The 13,262-nt window shown below is 42.1% G+C and overlaps 1 protein-coding gene across 1 annotated transcript in view; it reads left to right on the forward strand.

The window, feature by feature from the left end:
- Nucleotides 1–375: 375 nt before the first annotated feature.
- Nucleotides 376–13,262, forward strand: part of ZFAND3 (zinc finger AN1-type containing 3) — a 133,594-nt gene continuing 120,707 nt past the window's right edge. Inside the window, exon 1 of the mRNA XM_048935591.1 lies at nucleotides 376–497. Within this exon, the coding sequence (XP_048791548.1) occupies nucleotides 427–497 (71 nt within the window). The 5' untranslated portion in view covers nucleotides 376–426. The remainder of the gene's footprint in view (nucleotides 498–13,262) is intronic.

The raw sequence follows: 13,262 nt of genomic DNA on the forward strand, positions 1-13,262 counted from the left end.
AATCCTGTGTCCCCCCCCCCGCGGCTGGGCTTTGGTACAAGCCGCTCCCAGCTGATCCGGCGGCTCGGTGAAACCATTCCGCTCAGGACGGGGGGAGGCGAGGTGCCGGCGCAGCGGGGGGGCGCATTGTTGAGTCACGGGCCGAGCGGCGCGGGAGGGCGGGTGCGCCTCGCAGCCTCAGTTGGGTCGCCACAGGAGGTGGCGGGCGGGAGGGGCCGCCGCAGACAGCACCGCCTCGGAGCGGGCCCGGACGGTAGGGCGCGGCCGTCCCCCCGCCGCGGCCTCCCCTGCGCTGCCGCCCCGGTGGTCGCGCCCGGCTCCAGCTGACCGGCCTGGAATCCCGGCTCGAAGCCCCGCGCCCCCCCCCCCCCGCCCTCCTGCCCGCCCGCAGCCGCCGCCGCCCCGCGCCCCAGCCCCGGCCCCGCCATGGGAGACGCCGGCAGCGAGCGCAGCAAGGCGCCCAGCCTGCCGCCGCGCTGCCCCTGCGGCTTCTGGGGGTAAGCGGGGCCCTCGAGGGGGAGGGGGCCGGGCAGCGGGTGACGAGGCGGCGGGGGCCGGGGGCAGGGCCCGAGCCCGGGGCTGCCCTTGGGGGAGAAGGGTGGCCTCGTCCCCGCAGCCGGGCGAGGGGGGAGGTGGCGGCGGCGCTGGGGTTGCGTTGTTCTCCCCCGGGAAGCGGGGGTGCGGGGGGCCGCACGGCCTGGGCCTCCCTCGGGCTCAGCTGGGCGGGCCCTGCCGCCACCTCGAGCGCGGGGCTCTCCCGAGGCAGTTGCCGGGGCCGAACGCCGCGCTCCGGGCCTTCGGCTCCGCGGGGCAGCGGCGAAAGGGGCGCGTCCCGGAGTGGGGTAGGGGCGGCGGGGCCTCCCGCTGTGCCTCGGGCGGGAGGGCGGCTCCGTGCGGGGTCGGGGAGCGCGCGGAGAGAAAATGGTGCTTTTGTCACCTTGTGGGGTGGGGGGGGGGTGGGGGGGGGTGGGGGGGTCGCGCTGGGTGAGGTCCTCGCTTTTCCTGAGCCTCTTCTGGAGACTAGGGGGTGGGGTCATCCCCGTTTGCTAAGAGGTGTGTGTGTTTGGGGGAGGTGTGGGGGGGAGAAATCGGCCCGTCCCCTGCTGAACTTCTGTCATCCCCAGGCTTGTGTCTGCTGTCTGGATTTCCTTTTCTCAAGAATCAGATGTATCATGGCAGATGGTGTGCTGGCAGGCACACGTGATCACAGAATGCCTGCAATGTATATAGCAAAAAAAAAAATCAGTTCCTAACCTTCGTGTTTATGAGATGTTCCAAGAATGTGTGAGTCAGTAGGCTTCTGAGGGTCCACCTAAGCTCTGTGTTGTTTGAGACAGTACCTTCTTGAGATATTGGTGTCACACAGCTTATGGTGCCCTGGGGGAGTGGAGTCTGAGCGGAAGGAGATGCAATAACAGAGATTGATGTGCCTGAACATTGGGGTGTTTTATTGAGTGGCAGGGTTTTAAATGAAAACCCATTTTTGAGTTATGGTGGAAACCTGAACTGCAATATGTGCAGTGGCACCGTTGGGAGTGATTAAGCAAAATACAGCTTACTGTATACTGGTTCTATTTTGCTGATATTTGTTTTGTTAGGCTCCCATATTTGGTCCTGTTGCTTCCCACAACACAGTGGCAAACAAGTTGCTGTTATCTGTAAGGCGGTGCACTGGCTGTGTAATGTGACGCTGACATGAAAGTCACAAAGCACTGAAAGAAAACTTTTTCTCTGGGCTGAACTTTTCGGCTGGTTCAGCATATTGTGCTAATGAAAAGGAAAGCTGGTGCCTCGTGTTTGAGGAGGTGCTTCGTGGTGACGGGAGACTCTCCAGAAAACCATCTGCCTTTAAAGACTCCACTTCTTTCCTAGGACATACATTTCCTTGTACAAACAACCATCAAAATAAAAAAAAGTGCACTGTCAGCTTCCACGGTCTGAAGGCTTGTTACGCTTCTCTGTCCTGAAGAAACTATTGTCTTGTCATGACTTACTTGGGTCCTGCCAGTGCTTGAAGAGATATGCAGGTAAATGTGCATGGACATGTCCTTGTAGTGAAGCTGCCCTGGCATGAATTCTCACGGAGTCACAGTTTTATAGCAGCTTTTTGAAGAAAGCAAAAAGTGCTAGGAAAAAGATTGGTGTGCATGTGAAGCTGGAATTCTGCCCTAGATGTCAGTTAGGGTTATGCCAGCAGTGTGTCTTACAGAGGATATAGTTTTCTTAGTGACTTTTGTTTTGCTTTCACAGCTTAGAGGCTGTATTTGCCCTTTATCTTCAGGCTTATAACATTCAAGTTCGGAAACCAGTAATGTAACGTAGTAATTTGTATGAAATTTCTAAATAAAGGTATGTAGAGGAATAGTTTTTCTTTATGTATCGTATCAGTGCAGTGATTGGGAGTTCTTGAATGCCTGCTCTTGGGTTCCCTGAACCATGTAGGCCTCAGAAGAATTCTTTGTCACTGGGTCAAACAGAAAGGCCTAGATTAGACCTAGTAGGTCTTGGCCAGCTATAAAAGATAATCTTGGGGTTTGTTATTGTTTTTTGTTTGTTTGTTTTGGCTTGATTTTTTTTTTTTTTTAAAGGCACCATTTGCAGTGAGATGAATACTTTGTGCAGTAATCCACAATAATAGACAACATTCTGGTAGATACTCAGGGAAACATTAAAATTGAAGTGAGCTGTGAATCTGCGGGCTGAAATTTACCTACTGGTGCGTAGTCACAACGTAGCTCCTGAAATGCACGCTGGTATAGTGCTGGAGTTCAAAGAGTTTACAAGAGAGGACTGTATGTACTATTGCATTAAAGTTGGAGGGATTCTTCTCTTAAAACACTGAGGTTTGTATTAGAAATTCAGACCCTGTCAGTTGCAGGAATCTCTAGTGACTGGAAAACTACTAAACTCTTGATGTTTCAAGATCTGAGAGACTGAAAAATGAACAACTGAAAGAAGGGACTTGAGTGAAACTGTTCAGAACTTCAGAAACGTCTCCTTAAGGTCAACAACTGACGTTTTCTTACCTTTTGTGGGAGATCATAGAAGCCATCTTTAAACTTCTGCAGACTTCCCTTTCTCTTCAGAATGTCCAGCCTGCTGTTTCTGCTCTAGTCAAGTTCAAATGGAGCACTGAATCTCTACATTTTACAAAAACTTCTTTCACAGATATTGATTTATTTATGAGAAATTCACAGAACTTACCGTGTGGAAATGTTTTATTCCTCACCCCATCCCCTCTCTTTTTATTTTTGTGTTTTAAACTTCAGTCACTTGCAACTATCTCAGTTTTTATTGGAACAGTCTTTGTGTACAAAGGTTGGAAAGGGCGCAGTATGCAAGCTGTTATTTTAGGTTACTTCATTTAGAGTTTATGCTGTGCTCGTCATTCTTATGATCTAGAAAAAATCTTTCTTCTCTCCTGATTAACAGACCATGTAATTTTTTTTCTTAGATGAGTGGATTTTAGAAACCCATTTTACTTTATAGCATATATAAAATCTTCAGCTCTAAGTTAATAAAAACATGAAAATATTGCAGTATGCACGTATTCCAGTTAAGCCACTTTGCTTATTAGAGATGAGGCATAATCCTTTAATGAATTTCATTTTGGCAGTTCCCCATTGGCTTTTGGAGCACTCCACAAAGGTTTCATTTCTGTACAGCTCATGAGAGGGCTGAGGTTTTACTATTACACGGTTATATGCATAGGTGAGAGTGGTAAGGTAAAATACTTCTTGGCTGGTAGACTGTGGAGGGGTAAATCAGAGAAGGGTAACTTCTGCAGTGCTAGTGAATGCTTTTTGGATTTGGTTTTCTTTTTTTTTTTTTTTTTTTTTTTTTTTTTTTTTTTTTTGATAGCAACCATTGCATTCAGTGACTTAGAACTAAAAAAAAAAAAACAACAACAACAAGGAAATATGTTAATGGACATAAAAACAAATGAATTCCAGTCTTGAAATGGTGGCAGCCAGCAGGAAGTTGATTGAAAACACAGTATGATTAGTTTCATCTCATCTTATTTCTGGCAACTCTAAGGTACTGTAGTCAGCTAAAACTGATGGCAGTATTGTTTGAGAACATGCCAGCAGGGTTTTGCAGGGTGATGCCATTTGTTCTGCCTTTCTCTGACACTGCATACATCACAAACGTGGTGAGACATGGTGCCTCAAGCACTGACTACTGGCCTAATCCTAAATTTATTTCTGAGTCTGGATTTTCCAGTTACTTATGTATCACCAGGTCCCTGCCATGCCAATCTGACTCTTCCCTCAGTTTTGTTTACTAAAATTATACACTTGATCAAATGGTGAATCACTTAATGCAAGTGCGATTAGTTTGTGACTGTATATCACCAAAGCTTGCTTCTAGCTTGTAAACAAATACTGACTAATATCTTTGTGCCATTAGCAAACCTCTTCTTTGGCTAGTCTTTTTCTTCTTCTTGGTGATTGCAGCTGGTTGTTCCATATGAACTGTCAGTGTCTGCCTCTGTAATAAATACTTTATATTCTCATAGGCTGTGTATACTGTCCTGAATGAATAATGCCTTCATAAATCTAATTTTGCTGTTGAAACAGTACTTAGATGTTTCTAAGTAACATCTCCAAAGAGGCTTGAGAACACTGTAGGAATACATGATACCTTTCCCTCTGAGAATCAGTTGTTTGCTTGGATCATGCACTTACTTAGCCAGGGTTTCATTTACAGGAGCTTTGGAGCAAGTTCTAGAAGAAGCAGTGAAATTGTCAGTTTGTGCAAGACAATATATTTGCTACCAAATGGGTTTTTGTGGATTAGAGACCTCCGCGTTCACTAATGTCCTTGAATGAATAGTGAGATGCAATGAGGTAGAAATAAGGTGCCTTGCGATAGCGCTGTGTGAGGGAGGGGCAGGGCTTCTGTGTTGATGGCAACAAATGTCAAGTTTTCACAGAAACACCAAGGCTGAAAAGACCTACAAGATCATCCAGACCAACCACCTCATCTTTTCCCCCTACAAATTCTACTTTGATTTAAATCAATAATGTAATGATGCTGATGTTTTAGAAGGGTAATTCTTATGGCGCCGTACAAGGCATACAACATTTTTAAGTATAAAAACTTCATGGCTTTTGTTACTTTCAAATGTTCTGTAATACAGTAAAACTAACTAACTGTTGTAGAATTACACAGATGTTTATGGGTCACCTCTCCAAGTAAAGTCTAGTGGGTTTAAATCAAGAATTAAATTTGCCTTTGTGGTCCTTATTTTGTGTTTTGGTTTTAGGCCAAGACTAAACTACTTGAATATTTTATTATTTATATATTATGCACAAACTTATTTAATGTTATGTTAAATCCATGGGTAAAAGAGCGTGAAGCAGCTTGTAGCAAAAGCCATCATTAGCTGCTGTGAGGCAGGTGTACTGCAGAAGAAGGAAGGAGAAATTAATGAATTGGCAGAAACAAAAAGCCTAACAGATTGATTTACTCCCAGGTTTCCCTAGGAAATGCTATGGAGAACTACAAGAGAATTGGAATTCTTTCCTTGGATTGAAATTCTGGAAGATTTTGAGAATTGTGAGACATGGAGTAGCTTCCATCTGAGGGAAGAGGGGGGAGAGAAATTGGGCTTTGTTTTGTTTGCTGCTTGGATAAGAATATGCGGAATAACGAAAAATAAACTGGGAAGTTCTTGGGATTTCCTTTGGTCATAATACAAGCAGCAATGCTTCTCAACTGCAGTCAAAAAGTAGACTTCTTTTGTTTCTGAACTTTTCTGTACAGTGGGCAAGGAAGGTTGCACAGTTGCAAGGAAGGTACTGCATTTGGGAGCAGGGCTAAGCTTTCTATTTGCTGCAAAAGCTGACCTTTAGGAATAGGGGTTATTGGCACTTGGAGTAAAAGCAGATGAATTGGATTTAATATTTTAACAGTAATAAACTCTTTTCTAGGAATGTAAAAACAATGCTTTCTTTTGTGGTACTTAATAGATAGGCAAGACAGAAAGGAGGTTTTGTTATTTAATAAAAAACGGCTGTTCTGGACCATACCAGGGATGCATTCAGCCCTGTCTTTGATTTGTGTGATAAGCAGCGCTAAGGGAGGAAGCGTAGGAACAGAGCAAGCATGCAGCGCTGCTTATCTCCATATACCTCTTTTGCTTCTGGCAATCAGACATAAGGTTGTCCTCTGTTTTATAGATTTATGCTTAGCAGATCTTAATTAATTTTTTTACAGATTTGTGTAATGATTTATCGAATCCATATGCACAGCTGACCCTCACAACATCCCGCAACAAGTGGTTCCATAATTTAGCTGTGCTGCTTATGAAAAAAATAATTGGTTTTGTTTCCTTTAATCTTGCAGTGTGATAATTTTAAGGAATGAATAAATTCAAGCAGCTGGTGTGTGAGGGTGTTTTGTTTAAGAAGATCCAAAAATAGGCCTGCTTGATTAAAACTGTCTGTTTACTTCTGCGGGGAAGCCGGAATTTGGGAAAACAAACACTTGCTTAAACCCTTGAATTTATCCAAAATCTTCATATAAAATATTGTAGAAATACTTTCTAATTATAGACAGATGCAGTGCCAATTATAGGCAGCTGTACCCAGCACCTTTTAATCTGACTGTACGTTCCATACTGATCAGAATGAAATTCAGTTTCATAGCTGCTCCTACTGGAACTAAGAAGAACAGAGTGGATGTTGTGTGCTGCTTTTTGAAGCTTGCAGGAGTTGAGTAAAAAGTGATGTGTGTGGGTCACCGCCCAGATTTCCTTCTGTCTTCTTGTCTGTCAGTACTTCTGCATTTCTTTCGTAAACTGTGATTAGAGGAGGTAGTGCAGTTTGGTCACTGCTAATGATTATTCCAGTTAGTGCTCCAGAATAGCTCTCAGACTACTGAAGTATTCAACTGCTGTGCTGCAGCACAATTGCAGTGCATTTTGTGTACTGCTGTGTTAGACTGAAAAAGTGCTTTGGTTCCTTCTAAATTTGTAATACATGTCTTGTCTGTTAAAAGGGTATAACAGAGGTATCAGTTTTAAGGAACTACTGCTATTGTTTTTAATTGCGTTTCAACCATTTCAACATCAGGCTTCCACAGAAACATTAATGTTGTTGCTCTGTGAGCCTAATGCGTAACACTGAAGTCTCAAGGTGATGGAAGCATTATAACTCAGTACTTCCTTTAGGATGTTGACATCACAGTGAGGCAAAGCATTAACTCCATGATGGATATATTCATAGAATGGCTTGGGTTGAAAAGGACAATGATCATGTGGTTTCAACCCCCCTGCTATTTGCAGGGTCACCAACCACCAGACCAGGCTGCCCAGAGCCACATCCAGCCTGGCCTTGAATGCCTCCAGGGATGGGGCATCCACAGCCTCTTCCAGTGGGTCACTACATATTTTCATTGACATGCTATGCCAATTATTAGTGGACTTTAAAATTATTTTAATAGAGGAGTTTGTCAATAAGCGTAGGCTTCTTCAGAAGCAGTTGGTGGACTTTATCAATGTGATATGTTTTCACAGCAAGACAGCGCTTATATTCTTTGAAGTTTAAAATGTCACAGTGTCTCCTCAAATAGACCACCTTTAGAGGCATGTTTGGGATCTTTAAGTCTTGGTTGTGGACGGTATTTGATCTTGACTATGGTGAAACACTTATTTGGATTTCAGAGAAGGATGTCCAGCTTAGCAGGCAAATCAGATCAATGTGTTCTTCCTCCCCTATTGCTCAAATGGCACTTGATATTTGAAGCAGTTCCTGGCTGTTCAGTGATGGCAGAGCTCACCAGCATGGAATCCCTTCTTTGTATTTAGAATTAAAAATCAGGCATATTTGCAACGTGAATTTACTTTTTTAGATGCGAGATTTGTGAAGGAACTTAGGTTTAAACTGGGGTATAAACTTTTTTTTCTTCTTTACCGATACTCGGGAAAATGTATTGGGTTTGCAATTCATGGAATATTAAAATCATTTCAGGCAACTGCTCTTCAGTTTGTCTTCTGATGGCATCTGAGAAGTAGCACTGTGGCGATTGAGGTAATACCTGTACAGAAATGTTGTTAGGAAATAATTGATGAGTTTTTTCATCTGGTTTGCTCTGTGGGCTCTTGCAAATATGTGCAGCAGGGACCACTTTGCTGTATGTCTTGTGCCAGGATCGGAGGTGTCCTGTTTGTTTCCTGCTGCTCAGTCTGCCCATCATATAGATGCTGTGAACTTCAACCTGGTAGGTCAGTGTGAGAAAGATGAATTTCAGTTTCTTAATGACGTAAAATTTTTATTTGTGTTGTAGGGAAATTTATTTTTAAAATGACTTCTACTGATGTTATGTCATTTAATAAATATACTTTGGCTGGTGTTAGATTTACAGTGTTTATTTGGTGCAGTTTAGGGAGTAACTAATGAGAAATTTTGGCAGGAGATAAAAACTGGTTCTTCTAAAATTCTAATAAGCAGTCGGACAAACAGTGAGGAAAGGAGGTTGTGTGGTGATTGCCATCTTTAGTTCTTAGCTTCAGTGTGTGCATTACATGCTACTGGGTGAGTTGTTTAATTTGAGGGCCTAGTTCTGTAATGTATATATTTAACTTCTGTCTGTTTGAATGTAGAAGTTCTATTTAATTTCCAAACACTTAAGAGATAGGGAGAAGGGAACAAAAATACCAGATTAGAAGCAGTGTTAGTGTTGTGGGTTTGTTTTTTTTTTTTTTCTTTTTACCCCATGATAGCTTCCCGACTCCTTTGAAAAGCAGAATCCAAAGCCATGCCCTCATGGACATTCTTTGGCTGTGTCTGAGATCAGCCCTGTCGCCAGAACAGCAGCATGTTGATCTTTAATTATATGTTGCTGAGGCAGTGTCAGAGGAAGTTGTGTGTATATAAGGTAGGTAAAATGCTGCTTTTTAGAAAGGATCTTTCAGCACTGGAAGCTTTATTGTCCTTCCAGCTGTAGGTTAGATTGTTTTCGGTCAAAGATGCTATCAGTACTATTCTAGATTGTTGGTAACTCATTTACTACAAAATTTTTCTTTACAAATATCTGGTACTGCTCTATAAAATACATTTTTAGCTGGAGAAGGGTAAATCTTAGGTCAGGTATTGCTGACAGCATGTACAAGAGCAGGTAATGATGTCAGATCCTTGCAGTAGTGCTTGGCAGTAACGCTTGCCTGTTGTTTTGTATCCTAGTGTCATTTTTTCTTAAATCTCCCAGTAAACTAGTAGATATTAGTGACTTCTAAATTGTCTAAGCGTTGTCAAATGTTTGCTTATTCATGCAGGTAGGTTTCTAGTGTTCTCTTGAATTGCTGGCATATTAAGAAATTAGAAATCTAATAATTTCTCTTTTTAGAATCAGCTTTTGACTGTGTGTGTCTTTGAAGGATTAAAACTTGTTTTTAACATTGTGTGATTCAGGAGTTAGGGTTCTCTCCAGTTTTAATTTTAATAAGCGTGTAAGCCTGATTTAACATTTAATAGCAACATTATTGTGGAAAGTAGTGTGATTTCATTTAAAAAAATGCTCAAAATGTTAAAAAATCGAAAATAGAGTCACGAAATGAGCCATCAATTGTGCTGTAATTGATAAAGTGCTTTCAGGAATAATCCACATGTACCCATAACTTACCTAACTAACCTAGGCGTTAATTCATTTCTGAGCTTTCAAAAGAAAGCAATTAACAATAGTATCTGAACACTTCAGATATCTCTTCTTGGCACTGGGTCTTTGGGATTAATACTTCATTGCAAAGTAATTGAAATTAAAGTTGCCTTGCAAATAATAATTAACTGAAGATGGAGCAAATTGACTCCTCATTTGATTTAAGGAAATGACTGACTCTGCTCGTAACTCCTAATGTTGTCAAGTGCATGAAGTATTTGTGAGACTTATAGTGTACGTATGTTAGAGTATATTTCTTCTCTAGATTAGATACTATAAATGAGAGTGGAATATTGCTATGTACCCTCTTTTGCCTGTGGTTTGCTAATGTAACAGGTTAGTTGGCGTTATTTTAGGCACTGGACATATTGCTATTTTAACGTTCTGCTTGTGTGTGCTGACTCCAAGTACATAGATGTTGTGTCCCTTTTGCTGAATGCTGTTCCCTTTTTTAACATTTTATCCCCTTTTTGTAATACAGTATGTGTTCTCTTTGCGTTCAAGTTTGGAAAAGATCTATTATTAGCTCTGTAAGCATATGTGACTGTGTCAGTTGGACCATGCTTTCTCACCTGGATATTTTCCATCATTAATGAACCATATTGCTCTATTTAATTCCACAGTTGTTTAAGATTCCTGAATGCAAGACCTGACAGCAAAGAGTGTTTGCAAGTTCCCAAGCTCTGTTCTTCATGGAGAGATGTTTGTTTTAAATCAGAACCTGCTGTAAAACAGTGTTGAGCCATTGACATGTTGTTTCCAAGGATATTCATGTCTAAGGAAGTGCTTGTGGTGGGTGGAGGAAGTTTCTTTCAATCATAAGGGTTGCTATGCAATTAGCAGAGCAAGAACCGCCTGCATTACACATCTGGAAGTCTCAGGTGGTTTTGTAGCACTCTCTTGATGAAGATAGGAGCCCATTATTATCCATTATTCTGCGACACAGTATTTCCTTTTATTATTAATGTTCTCCTGTGACTAATTCAAACAAGACCAGAAATCTTTCTGGTGAATAATGAAGGCTTCCTGTCCTGCTCAAGCGGTTTGTAAAGACAGGTTCAAGTGGTAAAAACACAATGTACATATCATTGCACAGTGTATAGAATTATATAGTAAATTAACAAATGTGTTGCATCATTCTTTCAAAATCAAGTAAAATACTGGGGATTTCATCACTTACTGATGTAACAAGAGCTTTTAGTATTACAGATCAGAATTCAGTTGCCTGAGCTAACTTGTTCTCTGACACGTGTCCAAAATGCAGATAACTAAAATACTGGTTGCTTTTCAAACTACTGCAATTGGAAACTCTAAATAGCATTAGTCCAGGGCTGTAAGAAATGTAAGTCTACACCTTTCAGACAGCAGAGCAGGTGTTGCTGTAATTGTTGTTTTTTCTTGGTGTGTGTCCTTGGATCAGTTTGCCAGCACATTGCTGAGTTCTAGATGCTTTTGAGACAAATAGTGATTTAGTTGTTTTTTTGTCCACGTTATTTCTGTCATTATTTCCATTATCCGAGTGGGTGATGAATTTCTGGCTTCTGTCAGTGTTTGTTGCACACTTTTACAGAAGTGCTGCTAAAACACAGAATACTGCTGAGGTGCGTCTGTCAATTTTGAGAGTGAAGACAGCTCTAGCATAAGTTCCTTTTGTCAGCTTTGAATACCTATTCTAATAGTATTTTTTCCTGATACGAATAGCATAAACATTATAAGTGGAGCTTTGAGAGTTATTTTAGTTTTTTGTGGGCAAAATGAGGGCCTCTCAACCAGTAACTACCACAGTGAATTTATGCTTTATACACATTTGAGCTGCTGAGGTTTCTGTAAGGTGGTGATGCAGACAGGGTTGCTCTAAAAGCTCGTGTTGTCTGGGTGGCTGTGAGGGCAGATGGTGAAGAAGGTAGGGGGAATGGTGTAGATGATCTTCCTCTTGGGTTTTATTGCTATCTGATTAATGAACAGCGCCTTGCCTTCTCCTGCGTAGCTTTCTTGTGCCTCATCATCTGTGCAGGATAACTCTGAAGGCAGACTGTGCATTTTTATTGCATTGACTGAACACCTAGCTTGGAAAAAGTAGGCCAGCTTTTGGATGCACAGGCTTTCCTTCAGTGTGCAGGGGAACTTCTCGGCTTTTTAAAAGTATATACCTAAGTATTATCTCTGTCTCCAAAATCAGTCCTATGTGTATGCCTATCTCCTCATGGCTAGCAGGAATCAGAAGATGTCTGTCTTCTACCACATGTCTGGACATATTAACATTTGTATGTTGGTTTTCTGTTGTTTAGTTGTAGGTATGGTTCAGAAACTCTTGTTTCTGCTAAAGTCACGTAGCAAGTGCTAAGTATGGCATAATCTTTATCACAAAATGTATTAGCTGGTAGCTATCTTTAGGTGGTACATATTCAGTACGGGCTTGTTTAATTTGCTTAGATTCTGGCTGAATTGTCAAATGTAAATGTTTTCTATGGATGCGTAGGAAGCCTTTTCCCTTCCTGTAATGAAGAGAAAACATCTCCTTACATTGTCTCAAGGAAAATTGGTGCTTAGATAGTTAGAAGATCCAAACTGTTCATTTGCCAGTCTGCTGTACAAGCAGTGGGAAGTAAAATGAGGAAAGAAAATCATGTCCATGGAGGTCACAGTCCATGTCTGCTGTTATTAATGTTTCCTAGTTGATAGAGGCCAAACAAAGCTATCTCTGGTTCCTCAGACTACTGTGGTGAAAGAGGGAGGATTGTGCAGTCTCTTTACAGAAGGGGCCCTCTGTGAGTAAAGAATGCAGCTGAAGAAGGTGCAAGGATATATGATTAAAAGCTTTTATTGAGTCAAGCATGATCATGAAGACATTCTTTTTTCTTTTGGATTTTATCTTTCTCAGGGATTTGGAATGACTAAGGAGTTGGGTCAGTACTTCTGCTTGCTTGTTTAAATTTTTAGAATGCCTTTTAATTTCTGCTTCTGTGTAGAATTCAACATTGGTATAGTTGATGAAGCAGTAGTTATTTCTTTGAAAGGATAGATAATAGCAGGACAAGGGAAAATGGTTTTAAGTTGAAAGAGGGAAGATTTAGGCTGAGTGTCAGGGGGAAGTTGTTTACTATGAGAATGGTGAGGTGCTGGAACAGGCTGCACAGAGAGGTTGTGGATGCCCCATCCCTGAAGGTGTTCAAGGCCAGGTCGGAAGGGGCCCTGAGCAGTCTGGTCTGGTATTGAATGGGGAGGTTGGTGGCCCTGCCTGCGGCAGGAGGGGGGGTTGGAGCTTCATGATCCTTGAGGTCCCTTCCAACCTGGACCATTCTGTGATTCAGTAGGCTTGCAGTGTACAGCAGTGTCACAGCGGTTAGGTGGTTAAAACTTGTGTCTTCTCTTTGTGTTCTGACTAAGTTACACAAAGATTGGATGAGTGTTCAGGATGAGGTAATGTTATGGGGCTCTTTTTTATTACCAGCTGTTAATGATCGCTCAGTGCTTGGTTACTGTGCCTTTGCCCAAGATTACCTCCAGAAGTGCATGAATAGCTGATTGCACGAAAGGGCCTTTGCTGTTTGCTGTGCGTGCGTGTGAATGAAATATTTAACCTGGCTTTGATTTCCCACAGC

This window comes from Lagopus muta, chromosome 2 (assembly GCF_023343835.1).
Source record: "Lagopus muta isolate bLagMut1 chromosome 2, bLagMut1 primary, whole genome shotgun sequence".
Classification (NCBI taxonomy): domain Eukaryota; kingdom Metazoa; phylum Chordata; class Aves; order Galliformes; family Phasianidae; genus Lagopus; species Lagopus muta.